Below are 21,837 nucleotides of genomic sequence, written 5' to 3' on the forward strand. Positions count from 1 at the left end.
TGAGCCCTTGGGCTTTGGACTTAATGGCCCAATCGATATTCGATTGGGAGCCCAAACAGATAATATATGTTTTAAAATGTGAACTTTTAATCTTGGCTAGTAAGAGAAGTAATTGATGGTTAAAATCATGCTTTTAAAAGGGTGTAAGGCCAAAGTGGCAAAGTAATTTGAAAAGTAACATACAACTAATATTAGTGGCTAAGTAATTTGGAAAGTAACAAAACCCAATTATAATGATAATGATTAAAGTTGTATGTTAAGATGAACTATTTAAACGGATTTCCATGAAAGATAAAAAAGAAGACGAAGAGAAAACAAGAAACAAATTGTCTGAAATTTATTATACTAACTCATACACAAAAGCTTAATCGGAGAAGCACCAAAATTTACACAACATAGCAAAAGCAAAACTTAGGTACAGAAACATTATAAATACAGCATCTCCAGGTTACTCGAAGCCCATGATCATTTCAGGACCTAAGGTCCTCATAAACTTGGGCACCTTTTCGATCCCCGGTTTCTCCTTCTCCTGCTCTTTAGATTCCGGCTTCTTTTCCTGTGAGCTCTGTTCCTTCTCCTCAAACTCCCTCGTATCACCTGAAGCAGCAGATGGAGACGGTAGTATGAGAGCCTCTCTCTGAGCATCTACTATCTCATTATACCTGTCCTCTGTCAGACCAAAAGCAGTAGCAAATTCTGGACCTCGCATGCTTCTCAATATAGAGCTCGCACCTACTAAGAACTGAGGCCGATTCCTATGTGCTGAGGTTGTGAACCCGAAGAATTCAAACGAACCAGATCGAGAAGCAATCTGACAGAACGGGAAGTATCTCGGGATCCAAAATACGTCACCTTCTTTTACATTGGTATTCATTGCTGATGTACCATTAGGATACACAACTTGGATAGTTCCAACCCCGGATAATACGACGCCGTATTCTGTTGCCATGGGGTTTACATGGGGTGCCATCATTGACCCCTTCAAAGTTCAAACACACAGATAGATACAGACATCATTCAATACAGATTTGCATAACTTAAAAGGATCAATTAATTAAGTTAAGAAGAAGAAGAAAGTTACCGCAGTGAGGTTGACAAGGTAAACTCCGATGCCAGATTTCTTAAGAGGTTTATACTCATGCTTATCAACGGCAATACTCCAACCATAATTGTTTCTGTAACTAGGTTCTCGATCAAGAAGATTGTATGAGTCTGGGCTTGAACCTGTTCGTGTATCACCCTTCTTTTCCCCTTTTTTGTTTTCACTCCCGATTAGAGAATCAAATATGTTCCACCAAGACTTCCTGGGTTCTTCTTCTTCTTCTTTCTGTTCACCAGATTCTGCTACCGTCTTTAGACGTTCTAATCTCTCTTCTCCCTTGACTTTCAGAAAATTCGCCCACAAACTAGGCGAATGGGTAGTATCAGCAAATATGATTGGTCCTGCATCTTGCCCTGTCATAAACCCCCTCAACTCTCCAATGGAGACCTACAAATTAAATACAAAAGTAAGAAATATTCACTTTGGTGCACAAAAACAAAAGTAATGAATAAAGTAAGAGATTGAAAAACAGAATGCTGACATTGAAGGCAGTGGAAAGAGTTTCGGGATCAAATCCAGCTAACACTGACACCGGATTGGTTCCGCCTCCAATGAAGAAAGACTGCCAAAATAAATAAGAGAAATTTACAAAGTGTATTATCATATATATAAATGGATGAAAACATAGATACAACTCCTCCAGGATCCAGCCTCGAGGATGAATGATGAATGATGAATGATGAATGATGAATGTACCTGAAAAGTAGAGAAACCCAGGCCTTCGGAGGGGTCAATGCTACAAATGATATGAAGCCTTTGAGTCTCCCCGGTGTTAACAATATAGAAAGTTGAACCAGCTGGTATTCTGTACACATCTCCCATCTTTAGTTGCCTTTCTGATAATTCATCATCATATATGAATCCAAGTTTTGCTTCACCTGAACATTTTTTTAAAATTACATTATCAACATCATATCACAATCAATTATGATGGACATATCAACATGACAATCAACTAGAAAGAAGGAGAGAGAGAGAGAGAGAGAGAGAAGAATATATATACCTCTACGTAAGAAGATAATCAAGGAAGAATCCAAGTACTGAGGAACAAAGAGTGAACGTGGTTCCATAGTAATAAAACCAATATCAAGTGGATTCTCAACAATTTTTCCACCATACCCTCTTACAACCCTCATTTCCCCTGCTTGGGTACTTATCACCTTCTTTGAATCTCTTAACACAAACATCCCTTCCCCCCCTCTCCCTCCCGGCCGATACGGTTCCGGTCTCGGCTTTGGCCGTGGCTGCCTTCCTCTCTCTTCTTCTTCTTGTTCCTCCTCGTCCTCATCCCACTTTCGCCTTCCCCTCTCCTCCTCCTCCTCCTCTTCCTCCTCCCAACTCCTGCGGTGTCGACGCTCCTCCTCCGCCGTTTTCTCCCTCCTCCTCCAATCCTCTTCCTTAGCTCTCCTCTCTTCCTCCTCCGGCGACATCAACTCCCTCTCTCTCCTCCTCTCTTCATAAGACTGGCTTACCACCACCTGCATGGCGTAGCAAACCACCAGTGCCACCAACAATACACCTTTTAACCTTCCCATTTCTTCTCCTTGCTTTGTTTGTTTGAGTGAGTGTAAGGAAAGGTAGAGAGCTACACTGGTGCTATATAATGGAGAAAATACGAGTGCTAGCACTTGTCACGTGTCTGTCATGCAGAAAATAACAGGGTTCGCTGTCAAGTTTTTACAAAGGACACTGGTTGTGTACTGAAACAAAGATTAAAACAATTTTAAACTACGATTTCTTAGATTATGTTTAGCGAACAACATGACTTCAAATTTCAACCAAGTAAAATTAACCCCAAAACCAGAAATATTTTAACATGTTCATTTGGCAAAAACAAAATATTTAGGAGTATTCATCACTTTTCCACCGTCTTTTTTCAAAAATAAAATAAAAATAATAATAATAATAATATTGTTTATGATCACATATTCATCACTCCTTGCATTTTTCATTAGGCGTTCATAAACACCAAATTTTGTATGATTTCATTATCTCTCATCATTTCTCTCATCTTTCTGCCCATTCTATACGTAATACTACCTCTTTTTCATAATAAATTTACGATTTCTATTTACATAAATATTAAGATAAAAATAGAAATATTAGTTGAATATAATAAATATGGACAAAGTAAAAAAAATGCGTAAAAAGGGAAATGAATATAAGGAAAAATTGAATAAAGTGAAAGAAATTGAGGGAAAATTTATAAATATTATGGGATAAGAAGAGTAAGTAGTAAATTTCCATATCAAAAAATAGAATAAAACAAAGTGAAAATATCATTTTAAAACGGATGCAATAGTTTCAATCTCTTACTTTTGCTTTTTTCATAGGAAATTTGTCAATTACTATATAGATTGTTAAAGAGTTTGACAATTACTACTATACCTAGGTTGCTAAAACTTGTCTATTAAAACCTAGCTTTCTAATTAATGTCAATTATATTGGCAATTTTTTCGGCTAATGGTTAGAAAGGTCATTAGCCATCAATGGTTAGAAAGGTTGGTAATAATAGACCATTTCTAACAACCTAGGTAGTAATTGACAAATTTTCCCTATTTATAATTGGATGTTGCATGAGTATATTGGTTAGGATAAATGCTGTTTTGATACGATGAATTATTACGGCGTCCAAATTATCTTCAATTATCATCATACGCAGGTGTAAACAAAACGTCTATAACAATTGCACCATATTTATTATTTATTATTTATCAATGATTCTCGAAGTCTCACCATCCCTGGCACAAAGTTGTATGTTAAAAAATGCAATCTAAATCAACATCTACTATAATAAAAGTTTAATCGTCTGCTTTACAAGAATGAATTGCCTATTAAAGCTAATAAGAAAAACTATTACAACCATTGGCTTGATTTGTATAATGGACATGAATTCCTAGCAGATTTCAAAGTGTTACTTCCTGGGGCACATGCATCCAACAAAGTTGTTTTTGTGCTGAAAATATTGATATGTTGCTCATCCATATTAATATGACTTTCAACTACGCAAAAATAAGATAATTAATAGGTCGATAAACAAATAAAAAAAAATCCAAACATAAACTAAAGACTGCCTACCTTCAGCTGCCCTGTACACTTGATTGAGATTCAGTTTCAGTATCAGTTTGAGGACAGACAGTAGCAAATTTGCAGTATTGGCATTTCCATTTCTCCGCTGCTGGAACATATTTGGCTTCTCGCTCCCCCTGCCAGAACTCGAGGCAACTGTGCATTTGAGCCTTAAGCCAGTCCTCGTCATAATTGAACTCATCCTCACCAATCAAAGAGTTATCCGCTTGAAGTTCATATCTGCAAAGCCACCAAACGAGCTATTGCTAAATACTAACTTTGCCATGAGAAAATAAAAAACAAAAACAAAAAACATACTTCGTACTATTTTAAGGTTGTGTTCGCAGAGGGAATTGTTATCTAGGAAAACTGGTTCACCCATTTTCCTTGATTTAGTTTGAAATGGTGAAACTTAGGAGTGGAATATAAGAAAACATTTTATTTTTGTAATGAAGGAATGCCTCATTTTCCTCCCTAATCTTTTACCTTCTTCGTTCTCTCCTCGTTTTCATTGAAAACAAAATTCAGATCAAATGTTTTCCTTTAAACCTAACATAACCTTTGACAAAATTTATAAACAAGAATTTTACTAGAAAAGAATAGAAGACACATCAGAAAGAGAAGAGGTTATAAGAAAAAGAGTCAAACTTGTTGAAACCATATCAAGTTGAAGCAGATTGATATAAATTCAAGCCCTCAACTTTTGACAACAGAGTATTTTTGGTTTATGAGAGCTTACTATCAGAAAGAAGAAACAAGATACAAAACTGGTGTCACCTACAGTTCTCGTAGCTATTTTTTCTAGTCAATCTTATACTCCAAAAAGAAAAAAGAAAAAAAATATAACTTGTTGGATCACAGCAATCAGTACCTCAAGAGGAGCTGATCATCAACAGGTGGTAGCACAGAACAAACATTGCTTACATATCTTACAACTTCTCCAAGTGTCTGCGTACATAGAAAGTGTTAACGAAAAATCTTGCAAACGAGAATAACCTATAACACCTATAGGTTATAGCTACCATCGCACAGACCCAAAACATAGCAGCTATGCTACATAAAAAACATACCTAACAGAGAGTTTTCGGTTATGAAGCATTCTTCTATAAACATATAAAAATACACTATACAGTTAACTGTATCTTGGTATGAAGAATGTGGTTCTGAAGAGACGGTATATGGCACCAATAACTATTAGCAATCTACTAGAAATTTTGATAAAAAAAACAACCAGCACAAGTCACAATTACGATCCAACTTTAAAAGCTTTGTACTCCGTACATCTAAACAGAAACAACACAACTACACAACTCCATAGTAAATATGATAACAAAGTGGTTACCACCAGTTATATAAGTCAGAAAGGAGCTGTAATGAACTAGCCTACTACGTAGGGGTAGTGTATACATATTGCATAATTAATCTGTTAAGGTAGCTTGAGGAATAAGATAGTCGGTTATCAGAGGAAAATAAGAATCAGAAATTGCTATTAATAAGGGAGAGTACTACAAGTGGGCAAAGAGAAAGGTATCCAGAATATTGAAGTGTCATTTTAATTTTGTTTAGCTCTTGGGAGTAAATCAAGCCACTCAGCTTGATAACCATCCTCTATATTCTACAGTTCCATTATTATCAATCTAAATCGCCATTCCTCAACAACAACAACAATAACAAAAATATCAAAATCTGTTTTTCTTTCTTTAATTTCTGCTACATTATGTTAACTCCTTACAGGAGCACAAAAGTCACACTCATTAATTATTTACCACTCATTAATTATTTACATCCTTAAAATGTCTCTACAGGACCAACAACCATGGTCAAAATCTACCTATAGAGATCAACACCCCACCCCCATCCTCACACACACCAAATGTAATCTAATGGTTGGTCAACGATTCATCTTAGAACTACAAAATTCCGACATACCTCAGCAGGGAAACCTGAGTCAGCAGCATTCATCTTCACCTCATCAGATAAAATGTTGTGAGGATCCATGGAAAAGTGGACATAAAATTGTTCAGAAGGGAAGTTATTAGAAATCATATTGTCCAAAAGACGCTTGTAGAACATCAATTGTAGCCTGAAAGGGAAAAAAGGAATTATCAAATAAACAAGTCCTCCAAAGAAGTCTGCTGCATTAAGTCCTTATTGGGCTTATGTCGAGTTTTGGGATATACCTTCCATTTCTCCGCTGGGGTTCGGTAGGAAGCCTCGGTTGCACACGGGTCTTTGTATCAACTAGAGTTAACTTTCTACCATTCCCTGTTACAGGCATCCGGAGTTCATCAATCACTCCCACCATCCATACACCTTGAACAAAGCCGACTCTGATGATGCATAACAGATGTTGACCACAATAAGGAAATTTCTAGGGGGTGGTCTAAAAGACAGCAATGAGACTGAAGGACAACAGATGAGACTTTAACCTAACATGAATGGTGCTCTCTTATTGCTTAACAAGTGCCTTTTAAAGTACACACATAAATCAAGGATTTGTTGGATATTGCCTTAGAATTTAGGACTTGCAAATAACGTCGAACAGTGCATAAATGTTTTGGGTAAAACAAAATTAGAAAGTTTAGAGGAGTATTGCTCAACATAGTTTTGAAATGAGCACCTCGTATTAACTGGAAGCTAACTAAAAAACTACCTTGAGGGATGTATCAGTCAGCTGAAAAAGAACTTCACTTGAACGAAATTTAAGATCAACATACCAAATACAGCCAAAAGCTACTTTGACTTGTCCTTCAACTACACTCGACAAATTCAGTATACTTACCATAAGAGGTGCTTGAACAACTAGGCAACTTTGCAAGCGATATACTTCGTAATAACTTGTGTTTATTACACAAGTCATAAGTTGCACCAGAGGGGGACTATTTTTCTGTTTAAAGTTCAATTTATCAGATGTATTACAAGTTGTAGCTTTCTAATCTTTTGCAGATTTATAATTTTATGCATTTTCCTTAGCTTTGAAGCATTTTTATAAACAGGACTGTTGCGATGCACGCAGTTAGATACATTATTTTCCATAGCCCATAATTTTTTCTAAAGTCACTCTGAGAGGGTTGTATTGTTGCTAAACATGGTGAGCGACTCTGGGAGCATGTTATTTTCCATAGTCCACAGGTACAAATAAGCCTGGGGGAAATTAAGTTGCACTTAAAAAAGCGGACCAGGTATAGACAAGAAGCACAAGTAGTGGAGCTCGACATACTTGTCATTCAAATGCATCCTTTCCCTCAGCAACCAAAAACTGGAGACAAGCAACTAGGCAAGTAAAAGCTGATAAACCCTCCAATCAAGTTGCCTCTTCCAACAGAGCCCATAGCTTCTGTTTGTTCCCTTGATTATCTGATTCCTAAATTCATGGATCTACAGTTTTCAAATCTAAACCATATAAATTACCTTAAAATTTTATTGACTAACTCCGCCTGTGAGTGTCACGTATGTGGCATTCACCGCCGATCCCAAGCCCGGATAAAGGAGGAGGGTTGCGGTAGGTTGGTGGCGGCTAGTGGTAAAACTAAATCACATATCATGACATGAATCGACAATGGAATATCGTGGGGGCGTCCCCTTCTCAGCGACGTGTTACACCTCTTAAGCCCGGGTGTAGTGAAAAATGTGCAAGGGTTGCCGGGTGGTCGGCGCCACCTCTACACCTGGGGGTGGTGTCAAATATTCAAGGGTGCGCTACACTTTCTAGGCCCGGGTGCAGTACAAAATATGCAAGGGTTGCTAGGTCGTCGCCAGGAAGCGACGCGTCACCCGAGGTTGGTGTTAACTATCCAAGGTTTCATAATAGAGGTAGGGGTAAGGGTAGTAGGATGCGTTTTGGGACTTGAAATATTGGCTCTTTGACAGGGAGATCGGTCGAATAGTAGAGGCTATAAGATAAAGGAGAGTTAACATAATTCCTCCGTTCCGTAAATATCGCACCCTTTCTTTATTACACTATTCACACTACGATTTTGGCCATTTTTTGTGGTTCATACGTAAGAAAATAGTCATGTGGGGTCATGTTAGATTTGTATCGATATATATTTTCTAAATATCAATTTTTTATAATTTTTAATTACACACGATTTGAGATATTAAGTGTCAAAGTAATGTGTTAGAGAAGTAAAAGTCAACTATGGTGTGATATTTATGGAACGGAGGAAGTATTATGTTTGCAAGAGACAAAGTGGGTTGGAAACAAGGCAAGAGAAATTGCTCAATGGAGTTATAAGCTTTGGTATTCGGGAAAACCTAAGGGTAAGTATCCTTATTGACCGAGAACGTATTGATGATGTAGTGGACGTGTCTCGAAACAATGATCGAATTATGAGTATTAAGCTTGTGATAGGGGGTGAAGTTGTAATTATTGTGAGTGTCTATGCACCACAAGCAGGACTAGATGCTTCAACTAGACAAGAATTTTGGGAGGATTTGGAAGAAGTGGTGCAACGCGTCCTTAGAAGTGAGAAACTGGTCATTGGTGGGGATCTCAACGGACATGTAGGCTCGACTCGCGATGAATTTGAAATCTTTCACGATCGTTTTGGTTAAGGGGATCGGAATGAAGCGGGAAATGCTATTTTGGATTTTGCATTGGCATATTACTTGGGAATAATGAACACTTGGTTTGAGAAAAGACACTCTCACCTAATAACCTATAGGAGTGGAGGTAATACGAGTCAGATCGACTTCTTTTTAGTAAGGAATGCTTTGAGAAAGTGCTAGACTAATTGTAAGGTGATTCCGGGTGAGAGTACATCTACCCAACATAGACTTCTGGTACTTGATTTTCGAGGTAGAAGTTATATAAGGAAGCGAAGACCACTAGTGGAGCCTAGGATCAAGTGGTGGAAACTTCAAGGAGAGTAACAACTAAACTTCGTAGAAAAGTTGGCGAGTGAAGGTATTTGGGCTGGTGATATGGATTCGGATATAGACTCATTATGGACAAGAATGGAGCACACCATGAAGGGAGTGGCGAAAGAGGTCCTAGGGAAATCTAAAGGAATCATACCACTAAGTAAGGACATATCTTAGTGGAGCGAAGATGTGCAACAAGCTATCAAGAGCAAACGAGAATGCTATAAATAGTTGGGAAAATGTAGAAGTGATGAGAACTACGAGAAGTACAAGAAGGCTAAAAGGGAAGTAAAGAAGGTCGTAAGAGAGGCTAGAGCAAAGGTGAATCAGGATCTTTACCCAAAATTGGATACTAAAGAAGGGGAAAAGGACATATATAGACTTGCTCGAATGAGAGATAAAAAGACGCGAGACATCGGGAGGATTAAATGTGTGAAAGATGTTGACCAAAAAGTTTTGGTGGGAGATAAGGAAATCAAGGATAGATGGAGGTTCTAGTTTGATAACTTGTTCAACGGGGATCAAGGGCGTGATATTGGAGATACAAATATCCCACGGGACATGGTTAACCTATAATTTATGCGAAGAATTCAAAAGAGAGAAGTCGAAATGGCATTAAAAAAGATGGGACGCAAGAGTGGAGTGGGGCTCGATGGCATACCTATGGAAGTTGCTTGAGAGAAATAGGGGTTGTATGGTTAACAACTCTTTTCAACAAGATTTGGGGTGTAATAGGATGCCATTAGAGTGGAGGAAAAGTACTATCATCCCCTTGTACAAGAATAAGGTGATGTCAAAGATTGTGCCAACTATCGAGGAATCAAACTAATGAGTCATACTATGAAACTTTGGGAGCGGATTATTGAGCAAAGATTAAGGAGAACTGTGAAGATTTCAGAGAACCAGTTTGGATTTATGTACGGGAGATCGACTATGGAGGCCATTCAATTTATAAGGCAACTAATGGAAAATTATCGAGATAAGAAGAAAGATTTACATATGGTTTTTATTGATTTGGAGAAGGCGTATGATAAGGTACCGAGGGAAATTCTTTGGTGGGCATTAAGTAGGAAAGGAATGCCGAAGAAGTATACTGATACCATCAAGGACATGTAGGAGGGAGTTTGCACGAGTGTGCAAACTAGTGTTGGTAAGACCGAAGAATTCATCATTACGATTGGAGTGTATCAAGGTTCCGCACTTAACCCGTTTCTTTTGCTATAGTCATGGACGAATTGATGAGGTCAATTCAAGATGGTATCCCTTGTGCATGATGTTTGCAGATGATATTGTGTTGATTGATGAAACCAAAGAAAGAGTGAAAAGTGATTTGGAGTTATGGAGACAAACTTTGGAACCTTCGGGGTTTTAGGCTGAGTAGAAAAAAGACGGAATATATGGAGTGTAAGTTTAGTGGAGTCCAAGACAAAGAGACAAGGGAGATTACTTTAGATGGGAAAATTGTCCAAGGTTATGAAATTTTCCGCTATTTAGGATCTACTATCCAAAAGGATGGGGAATTGGATGGCGATGTGGCTCATAGAATCAAAGCAGGTTGGTTGAAGTGGAAAAGTGTCACGGGGTTCCTATGTGATTCAGGCATGCCCCAAAGATTGTTGGGAAAATTCTACCGTACGCCAATCTGACCGGCGTTGTTATACAGCACAGAATGTTGGGCAGTGAAACATTGTCACGTGCATAAGATGAATGTGGCGGAGATGCGCAGGTTACCTTGGATGTGTGGGCATACAAGAAAGGATCGTTTAAGGAATGAGATTTTTAGGAAGAAAGTTGGGGTTGCACCGATTGAGTTTAAGATGATGGAAAATCGTTTAAGATGGTTCGGACATGTAAGCAGAAGATCAAGTGATGTCCTGGTTAGGAGGCTAGACGGGGTGGCAAAGTGATAAAATTGCAAGGGGTAGGGGAAGACCTGGGAAAATTTGGAGGAAGGTGATTGAGCACGATATGAACCTACTTGGGGTTGAGGAAAACATGGCGTTGGACAAGACAGCGGAGGGAGAGAATATACGTTGATGACTTCATTTGACTTATACATCTTCCATTTTGACTCTCGTAGTTTTACTTCTTGCGTTTTGCAAACTTTTTTTTCTCTTTTCTTGGCTCACTTTTATATGCTATTTTCAAATGTACTTATTTTACTTATTTTATCTATTGTAAACTCTACTTATTTCATTATCCCTTATAATTTTTTTTTTCTGGGATATATGTATATATATATTCCTCTAATATTACTTTCATTAATTCCACTTTCTCCCTCTACCTTGTTTATTCTTTTAACTTCCCCCTCCTTTCTTTGACTGGTCAGAATGACGATCTCCTCTGACGATTCATGTTAGCCGACCCCAAATCATTTTGGGACTATTGTTGTTGTTATTTTTCTCTACATGGAATAAATATAAAAGATCACGCTTCTCATCCAATTGTTGCTTTTCAATGCTAACCACATCCTTTAATTTCTAAGAAACATTCATTTGGCTGACTCTAAACCACATCCTATGTCCATACTTGAGTTACTTTGCATTTATAGCTTGACACAAGTATAAAAATAGCACGTGCTTAGCTCTACCATCACAGTACAACAGCAAGTAGCAATGTTTATCCATTTAAAATATTGAAAGCACGATAAAGAGGGCTTTTCTTCTCAACTGGTTTGTATGTATCAAGTGTTGGGTTGCACTTGTTGTCCAACCAAAGGAGTCAAGAACGTAGTAAGACCAGGGTGGTGCCATTGTATCCAATATCTCGGTTCATTCTTATTACTCACATATCATAGTTTAAGAGTAAGTAATTCAATTGAGCCTTTGGAGTTGATATTTAATACTCAAATACGTTACATAAACCGACGAAAACCAAACTTCCACATGTGAATTTTTATAGCAGTACGCTATGGCGGCTATACCTTAGCTAACTTCTAGATAAATGAAGGTCAACAATATAAAAGCATTAAAACCATGTTACAAGTAAAATCAATTTACACTAATTCTCACATCAAAACTACACGAAACTTGTGTGAAATCAATCCATGGTTAGAGATCATTTGTGTGTGTGTGTCTAAACATATTACCATATATGTTCGAAATTAAGTTGACGGTTTTTTCATTCAATACTCCCGAGGTTTCACAAAATTTACCGAATATCCCTTAAGTTTCAAAAATACACCAAATACCCTAAATTGCCAGAAAATCAGAAATACATTCAAATTCCCTTTATTACTAACGATCGTTAACTGCGTTAGTCATTAACAACTAATCAACACATTAACCCCTAACTAAATCACTTATCCCTAATCAAACCACTAATTCCCAATTTTAAAAAACTATTAGCCCATCTCTCTCCTATCTCCCCACAAGCACACCACCGCCCAGTTCACCGTCTGCAAACCAGAATCTCCCAACCACTAAAAATCAGTACCTAGACCTATCTGCCACCGCCCACCCCATCCCCACCTGTCCACCATCCTCTTTGTCGTCCCCAGAGGCCAACGCTTTTACTCCTAAGTCCCAATAACACCTCATGGGTTCCCGGCCTAGACTCGTCTAATCGTCGCAAAACCCGCCAAACCAAAACTAGCAATTTGAGGTGATGAAGATCTGAGATTCGAGAGTCCATTGGTTGAGAGTTCCAACAATGTTTGAGTTAACCGTTCATCTTGCTCAATTTTTTCCATTGTTGTACTTCTCTGAGTTACCTTCTTCTCTTTCCACTTTTCTCTATCTCTCTTTTCTCTTTCTCTGACAGGGAGAAGAGGAAGAAGGAAGGAGGAGAGAAAAAAGAAAAGTAAACGAAGGTTATTTTATTAACTAGAAGTAAATTAACATCAGGGGAATGGTTAATTAATTAGGAGTTAATTAGTGTTGATTAGGTGTTAATGACTACCGAAGTTAACAGCCGTTGGTCATCAAGGGCATTTGGATGTTTTAGGGGTATTTGGTGTATTTTTGAAACTTAGTGGATATTTGGTAAATTTCGTGAAACCTCAACCGTTTAAGTTAAAGGCATGAAGCCACTTACATAGGTATTTCACGTGTTAATCCGTCAAACAATAGTTGATTTGCACAAATAATAAAATTTATGAACTTCACAGCCCATATATCTTCAAGCGTCTGAACACGTACTTCTACTTTTTTTGATACCTGCCATATATCACATAGTGCAACTTTTGTAAAAATTGATAGATAGGTAACAAACAAAAAAAAAGTCACTGCAATACAAAAATATCACATCAGATAACAGGATAACCAGAACCATCATGATGGAAATTACTCACGACTAACATTGCCCAACCATGCCCTTTGCCAGCTTTTAAGAGTAATAACAACTTACAGCCAACAGCAACAAGTCAGTCAGAACAACCAAAACCTATCAAGGACGGAATCTAATGAAAAATCTATGAGGTAAAGATGTTTAATATGGCCTTGCTCCAGTACGTAGGGAAATAGGATAATTTCTTCAAGCAAAAGTAAAGCCATGAGGAGCCATCCCCTTAAACAAGTTCAAACCGATAAATTTAGACTATTTGCTACAACTTTTGCCGATTTGACAAGTGTAATTTCTCTCTTTTCTTTACATAAATTCTTTTTTAGCATTCCCTATACTGAAATCCGAAAATAATAATATTCTCAGTAATATTGTTGATAGCCACTTCCTGTAAACAAAATGTTAATATGTTATTTAAAAATTTTAATGGAACTTAAGTTTGGGATCACGTACTCCATATTACCTATTGGTGTAATTCTTTCCAGCAGTTATTCATCATGCTACAATCAAGGTATCAAGCAAATTTATGAAAGCACAAAACATTAGCATGAATTGATCAAATTGTTTTTATCTTATAAGAACTACAAATCCATTCATTATTATACGAGTAGTTGAGTATATTTATATATAAAATAGTAGATTTTTTTTAGTGCCCTTTTATTAGTTAGTATTTTCATGGTTAGTCAATGTTTTCAAGGTCCTGAGTACTTCCTCCGTCTCTTTTTGTTCTTTACGTTTGGTATTATGCACGCGATTTAACGACTTATTAATGTGCATTGAGAGTACTCTATTTTTTTATTTAAACAAGGCAAATTACGTTCATTTATAATGTTTTCACTTTTATCAAAAATTTGACATTGGGAATATCAGAAAGATTTAATGCCCCAATGGAAAAGTGTGAAAGATTAAATGCCCCAATTAATTTAATTGGTTAAAACAATCCTTGGATACAAATTTTGATAAGAATATTAAGGCAATTATGTGATAATATAAAAGGAAATGTGATCTTTAAGCTGCTGTCAAAAAAAAAAAGGAAATGTAAAGAATAAAATGGGATACACGACATGGAATCGTAAAGAATAAAAAAGAGGAGGGGTACATAATAAGAATGGTAAATCTGGTTTATTATTACTTTTTGTATAAATTTTAATAGGTTTTAGTGTTAACCATGGTTTAGTACTTACTATGACTATTATTTAAGAATATGAACAATAGAAGTCAGATTATAATTGTGTTAGAAAATCTGGTTTTTGTTAAGCTTGTTTCCAATCCTTTTATAATATCCGGTAGTAACTGGTGTTACTTGCTACTCCCTCAGTCCCTCCGTATTTTTAGATGTTACAATTACTACTTCCGGGCGCATTTTTTTAGGAGTTAAAATTCCATTTTTGATAGCTTTTACACTCACTTTCTAATTTTTTATTATTTCATACTTTTCTACGGGCACACATAAATCATAAATAATTTCATTTTTGGCAACTTTTACACCCCTCTTGTTTTTCTTCTATTTTTTTATTTGTCAACTACCCACTTGCATCATTATTTATATCAAATAAAACTATATTTCTTTAACACTTGTGCTGGTTAACATGTAACTCCTAAAAATACGGTGGGAGTATTGCTTACGTACCAAATTCGTACTTAGTAGAAGCTAGAAACTTCTAGTGCAAGTTTTCAAGAGTTTTTGTGCTGCAACACTAGTCCTAGAGAGTAATAGTAACATTAGTGGCATGCTTAGGACTTGATATTGCCTATTTCGCAATGAATGTGTTGTGATTAGTACACTTGGAAGTATATCGTTGTTGCGTGTCAAATAAATAAGCAATCATGATCATTTATATTTTCATGAGGTCTTTATAGCTTTACTATTGTCAATTAAATGAACTAGGTTTCATATTACTTAAAAGTGATTGCCTTATTTGTTCGATCACTCGTCGTACAAAAGTTAAAAGATGAGTCATGTTTCTTATGTTGTATATATATATTTGTTTAATGTAAAAACAAAACAACAAAGAAGTTACTAAACCACTTAAATTGTAAGGAATGGCTCGAAAGATATTGGGAAATATTTTCTTTGAGTAGCAACATGGGTAAAAACTCCGCCTGTGAGAGTAGCGGCATTCACTTGTGAGTGTCGCGTATGCGGCATTCGCTGCCGGTCCCAAGCCCGGATAAAGGAGGAGGGTTGCGGTAGGTTGGTGGCGGCTAGTGGTAAAACTAAATCACATATCATGACATGAATCGACAATGGAATATCGTGGGGGCGTCCCCTTCTCAGCGACGTGTTACACCTCTTAAGCCCGGGTGTAGTGAAAAATGTGCAAGGGTTGCCGGGTGGTCGGCGCCACCCCTACACCTGGGGGTGGTGTCAAATATGCAAGGGTGCGCTACACTTCCTAGGCCCGGGTGTAGTGGAAAATATGCAAGGGTTGCTAGGCCGTCGCCCGGAAGCGGCGCGCCACCCGATGGTGGTGTTAACTATCCAAGGTTTCATGGTAAGGGTAAGGGTAATGGTAAGGGTAAGGGTAAGGGTAAGGGTAAGGGTAGTAGGATGCGATTTGGGACTTGGAACATTGGCTCTTTGACAGGGAGATTAGTCGAAGTAGTAGAGGTTATGAGAAGGAGGAGAATTAACATATTATGTTTGCAGGAGACTAAGTGGGTTGGAAACAAGGCAAGAGAAATAGCTCCATGGGGTTATAAGCTTTGGTATTCGGGAAAAACTAGGGGTAGGAATGGGGTAGGTATCCTTATTGACAGAGATTATATTGATGATGTAGTGGACGTGTCCCGAAAGAGTGATCGAATTATGAGTATTAAGCTTGTGATAGGGGATGAGGTTGTAACTATTGTGAGTGCCTATGCACCACAAGCAGGACTAGATGCGTCAACTAGACAAGAATTTTGGGAGGATTTAGAAGAAGTGGTGCAACGTGTCCCTAGAAGTGAGAAACTCATCATTGGTGGGGATCTCAACGGACATGTAGGCTCGAGTCGCGATGGATTTGAAAGCATTCATGGTGGTTTTGGGTATGGGGAGCGGAATGAAGCGGAAAATGCTATTTTGGATTTTGCATTGGCATATGACTTGGGTATAATGAACACTTGGGTTGAGAAAAGAGAATCTCACCTAGTAACCTATAGGAGTAGAGATAATGCGAGTCAGATTGACTTCTTTTTAGTAAGGAATGCTTTGAGACAGTGCTACACCAATTGTAAGGTGATTCCGGGTGAGAGTACAGCAACCCAACATAGACTTGTGGTACTTGATTTTCGAGGTAGAAGTTATATAAGAAAGAGAAGACCACTAGTGGAGCCTAGGATCAAGTGGTGGAAACTTCAAGGGGAGCAACAACTAAAATTCGTGGAAAAGGTGGCAAGTGAAGGTATTTGGGTCGGGGATATGGATTTGGATATAGACTCATTATGGACAAGAATGGAGCACACCATAAAGGGAGTGGCGAAAGAGGTCCTAGGGGAATCTAAAGGAATCATGCCACCAAGTAAGGACACATCTTGGTGGAACGAAGTTGTGCAACAAGCTATAAAGAGCAAACGAGAATGCTATAAAGAGTTGGGAAAATGTAGAAGTGATGAGAACTACAAGAAGTACAAGGAGGCTAAAGGGAAGCAAAGAAGGCCGTAAGAGAGGCTAGAGCAAAGGTGAATCAGGATCTTTACGCAAGATTGGATACAAAGGAAGGTGAAAAAGATATCTATAGACTTGCTCGAATGAGAGGTAGAAAGACGCGAGACATCGGGAGGATTAAATGTGTGAAAGATGTTGATCAAAAAGTTTTGGTGGGAGATAAGGAAATCAAGGATAGATGGAGGTTCTACTTTGATAGCTTGTTCAACGGGGATCAAGGGCGCGATATTGGGGATACAACTATCCCTAGGGATATGGTTAACCTAGACTTTATGCGAAGAATTCAAAAGAGAGAAGTCGAAATGGCACTGAAAAAGATGGGACGCAAGAGGGCAGTGGGGCCCGATGGTATACCTATCGAAGTCTGGAGATGCTTGGGAGAGAGAGGGGTTGTATGGTTAACAACTCTTTTCAACAAGATTTGGGGAAGTAATAGGATGCCATTAGAGTGGAGGAAGAGTACTATCATCCCCTTGTACAAGAATAAGGTTGATATCCAGGATTGTGCCAACTATCGAGGAATTAAACTAATGAGTCATACTATGAAACTTTGGGAGCGGATTATTGAGCAAAGACTGAGGAAAACTGTGAAAATTTCGGAGAATCAGTTTGGATTTATGTCTGGGAGATCGACTATGGAGGCCATTCATCTTATAAGGCAACTAATGGAGAATTATCGGGATAAGAAGAATGACTTACATATGGTTTTCATAGATTTGGAGAAGGCATATGACAAGGTACCAAGGGAAATCCTTTGGTGGGCATTAAGTAAGAAAGGAATACCGAGGAAGTATATTGATATCATCAAGGACATGTATGAGGGAGTTAGCACGAGTGTGAGAACTAGTGTTGGTAAGACCGAAGAATTCCCCATTACGATTGGAGTGCATCAAGGTTCCGCACTTAGCCCGTTTCTTTTTGCTATAGTCATGGACGAATTGACGAGGTCAATCCAAGATGGTATTCCCTGGTGCATGATGTTTGCAGATGATATTGTGTTGATTGATGAAACAAAAGAAGGAGAGGAAAGTAAGTTGGAGTTATGGAGACAAACGTTGGAATCTCGGGGTTTTAGGCTAAGTAGAAACAAGACGGAATATATGGAGTGTAAGTTTAGTGGAGTCCAAGATAGAGAGACAGGGGAGATTACCTTAGATGGGAAAATTGTCCAAGGCTCTGAAACGTTCCGTTATTTAGGATCTATTATCCAAAAGGATGGAGAATTGGATGGCGATGTGGCCCATAGAATCAAAGCAGGTTGGTTGAAGTGGAAAGGTGCCACGGGGTTCCTATGTGATTCAGGCATGCCCCAAAGATTGAAGGGAAAATTTTACCGCACGGCAATTCGACCGGCTTTGTTATACGGCACAGAATGCTGGGCAGTGAAACATTGTCACGTGCACAAGTTGAATGTGGCGGAGATGCGCATGTTACGTTGGATGTGTGGGCATACAAGAAAGGATCGTTTGAGGAATGAGATTATTAGGAAGAAAGTAGGGGTTGCACCGATTGAGTTTAAGATGATGGAAAATCGTTTAAGATGGTTTGGACATGTGAGCAGAAGACCAAGTGATGCCCCGGTTAGGAGGATAGAAGGGTGGCAAAGTGATAGAATTGCAAGGGGTAGGGGAAGACCTAAGAAAACTGGGAGGAAGGTGATTGAGCACGATATGAGCTTTCTTGGGATTGAGGAAAATATGGCGTTGGATAGGACAGAGTGGAGGGAGAGAATATGCATTGATGACTTCAGTTGATTTATACAGTTTTCATGTTTTTGTTTCTTTCTATTTTTATTTTATTTTTTATTCTTATTTTTATTTTTATTTGATTTTTAAAATTCTTTTAATTTTTTAATTTACATGCTATTTTGAAATATACTTATTTTACTTATTCATTTATTTTAAACTTTTTCTTATTTTTTATTATCTCTTACGATATATCTTCTATAATATATATATACATTTTTCTCTTATCTTACTTTCATTAATTCCACTTTCTCTTCCTTGTTTTTCTTATTACTTCTTGCTCCTTTTTTGTTTGATTGGTGACAATGACGATCTCCTACGACGATTCATGTTAGCCGACCCCAAATCATTTTGGGACTAAGGCTTTGTTGTTGTTGTTGTTGTTGTTGTAGCAACATGGGTAAAGGAACAATCTTTGTATAAGTATTTGTATTAGCTGACTTGATCTTTATTGTTATTGGTGATCCGTAATTTCACTTGAGAATATGAGAAGCACGTCATTTTTCAAATAAGCATGCATGGGTGATCCGTAATTTCATTTGTTTTAGATTTTAAATGGTTGCACGTATTGAAGTTAATTATTCGTACGTTGAAGCTTGGATATAATAAGCGGCCTTTGGAGGTATTCCGTTGTTTGTTTTTGAGTTAGACTATTTAAGTTAATCCGTTTTTCAACTAATTATTTCATCTACCTTATATCATGGCGGTAACGTCTCTCTAGTTTCTCTATTATCAAATAAAAGGTGTTTTAAATAGAGAGGAATATGGGGGTGTTACACTGTAAGCCATCAATAGCTTATGAAGTCACCGCGTCCATGCTAACTCTACATTTTTACAGGACCACAAATCCGGCTATGTAAGAAAAAGCACCACGGTAAACTAAATAAATCACAAAACAACTTGAATCGCTTAAAAACACCAGGAAAAACATGTTTCGCATTGAGATTGGAATACACATTACCTCTTCTTCTAACTTTGCATGCCGAGTAATCCCAGCTTTCATTGCATTTGTCTTTTCTGGCCTACCAATAGTGAGAACAAATTCCATTTGTTTCTCACACCACTCCTAGAAGTATCAACAAAACAAAATAAATATTAGCTACTTAAGTTCAGCCATAGACATTTGAAACAAAGTGGAAACAAAACCAGCCCATTAGCAACAATTCAACATACAAAAATATAGCTTTACATCCACGTTAGAAGATAATGATGACAACTGGTAATTCCATCGCATATCATACATACAAATGATAATTAATAAGAATTTCTATTATATAAGTGAAGAGGTGAGGTTATTTTAGTAAATCCACGTTTGGTGTCCCCCTTGGATTACTAAAATACCCTCCACACTTATAGAATAGAGAATATAGTAACAACTTATCCAATAGGAAAAGCCCAAAGAAACATTTTTTAATCAATCTAGCCCCTTAAATAAATTCTTACCATTTTAATCAATCAGTTTATATGCGTTCGGCTCTATCCAACTTATCTGTTTCTTATATTCGCACGCATCGCAGTATATTATATTTTTTACATGTTATTTCAGGTTTAAATGTAATAACACAAATCTATTTCTTATATTTGCACGCATCACGTGCATATAAGACTAGTACAATATACTTATATACTTCAGCTATTCTTTTTTACACGACACAATTTTTTATTATGATTACCAATGCAATATTTCAATCATTAACATTTTTAAGGGTTTTTCTACGTTGTACCCTGTATTTCATTGATTTCTATGTTGTATTATTCATCAATTCCAAATAATGCCTAAAAATATAAAATTCTTGTTCAAAACCAAAGAATAATTAAACCCCTAGCAAAAGCTTCCGACTTCAATAACATCATCTCAATGAAATGCAATTCATACAAAAGAAGCAAGAAAAAGCTCTTTTACATTACTCCTATATTCAAAAGCAAATTAAGTAAAATTATTAGACATCAACCAATTCCCAAAATGCCTGAATTTCTTGTTCAAAACCAAACAATAATTAGATCCCTCCCGAAAGCTTCCAAGTTCAACATCATCTCAGTAAAATCTCTACAGACGACGAATTCCGCTAATTAACAACATCACAAATCAGTAATAACAACGATTATACTCACTGCCAATTCTAAAATTTCAGTACCTTACACTCAAACTTCTAAACCAAGCCAAAGTTCCCAACTTCACTAACATCATATAGTTTCTTAATTTCAAGCAATACTACGTCACTAAAATCACCCAAATTAACAGATTATAATATCATCAAACTATGCAAAAGCAAATAAAACCCAGTTCAGCAAACACTAAATTAAAATGAAATCAACAAAGAAAAATCAAAAACCCATTTACCGTAGATGTCAAATCAGTGACAGATAATCCTCTATTCTTTCTAAATTTGCTCAAAAGGGAATCCGAAACCTTATTCTTCTTTCTCTGGGGACTCTGTATTTTACCCAAATCTTCAACATCGTTACAAACAATTGAACTCGAGAAGCTTCTAGTGGAAGCAATTGAGATGGACTGAAAAGAGGTGGAACAGAGGACAGAGAGTGAAGAACGGCGAGATGCTAAAGAAAATGCGGCTTCAATGAAGGCCATTTCTTCATCACTCACAATTTCAACTGGGATTTTGATTTCTGCGTCATTTTCTTGGATTTCGCTGCTTGTGATTTGGTAATCGGGGGAACCCGACATCTGTTTGTAATTAACGAATGAGGGTTGATTCGAAAAAGAAGGAGATTTTAAATTGCACGTTAGACCACTCCCATCAATGCGGAAAAAAAACTCTTCACCACTATCTCTCTACCACTTTCTTACTCCTCACCCCTTTTACTTTTACTATTCACTAAATCCCACCACACTTTCTATTTCCCACATACTCCATCCTTTTTGTATTTATTCAATTATATTAATAACTTAAATGAATTTTAACAATTAGTTAAGATAAATTATTTAATTTACATTAATCATTTTATTTACGTTATTTTTATATCTATTTTTAATACTATAAATTTTATTGAAAATATTTCATAAATTTAAATAAAATAAAGGGACACAATTGAATAAATACATAATAGATGGACTAAAGCCTAAAGCAAGACAAGTTTCGGATAACTAAAACATTACAACAACT

The 21,837-nt window shown here is 37.1% G+C and overlaps 1 protein-coding gene across 4 annotated transcripts; it reads right to left on the reverse strand.

Moving 5' to 3' along the window:
• Positions 1-312: 312 nt before the first annotated feature.
• LOC110776672 (vicilin-like seed storage protein At2g28490) lies at positions 313-21,494 on the reverse strand. Of its 4 annotated transcripts, none has more exons than XM_021981221.2 (8): positions 21,054-21,494; positions 19,674-19,778; positions 13,073-13,194; positions 6,352-6,501; positions 6,101-6,254; positions 5,043-5,119; positions 4,181-4,411; positions 2,603-2,741 (listed from the first exon to the last, which is right to left on the reverse strand). In XM_021981221.2, exons 1-7 carry the CDS (start codon positions 21,396-21,398, stop codon positions 4,183-4,185), a joined length of 1,182 nt encoding a protein of 393 aa, XP_021836913.2. In that variant the 5' UTR covers positions 21,399-21,494; the 3' UTR covers positions 2,603-2,741; positions 4,181-4,182. The 4 variants fall into 4 exon arrangements, with proteins under 4 accessions (XP_056693257.1, XP_021836913.2, XP_021836912.2 ...); XM_021981220.2 differs by lacking the exon at positions 2,603-2,741 and adding an exon at positions 3,781-4,058 and having other exon boundaries at positions 21,054-21,492; XM_021981219.2 differs by lacking the exon at positions 2,603-2,741 and adding an exon at positions 3,781-4,104 and having other exon boundaries at positions 21,054-21,491.
• Between the last annotated feature and the right edge of the window lie 343 nt (positions 21,495-21,837).

The sequence above is a fragment of the Spinacia oleracea genome, chromosome 2, assembly GCF_020520425.1.
Source record: "Spinacia oleracea cultivar Varoflay chromosome 2, BTI_SOV_V1, whole genome shotgun sequence".
NCBI classification, from domain to species: Eukaryota; Viridiplantae; Streptophyta; class Magnoliopsida; order Caryophyllales; family Amaranthaceae; genus Spinacia; species Spinacia oleracea.

Excerpts from the sequence above, each read along its gene's own strand:
- LOC110776672 (XM_056837279.1), bottom strand. The coding sequence starts at position 2,637 with ATGGGAAGGTTAAAAGGTGTATTGTTGGTGGCACTGGTGGTTTGCTAC. Across the intron at positions 1,981-2,105 it reads GATTATCTTCTTACGTAGAG|GTGAAGCAAAACTTGGATTC; the intron begins GTATATATATTC and ends AAAAATGTTCAG. Across the intron at positions 1,665-1,798 it reads TGGGTTTCTCTACTTTTCAG|TCTTTCTTCATTGGAGGCGG; the intron begins GTACATTCATCA and ends TTATTTTGGCAG.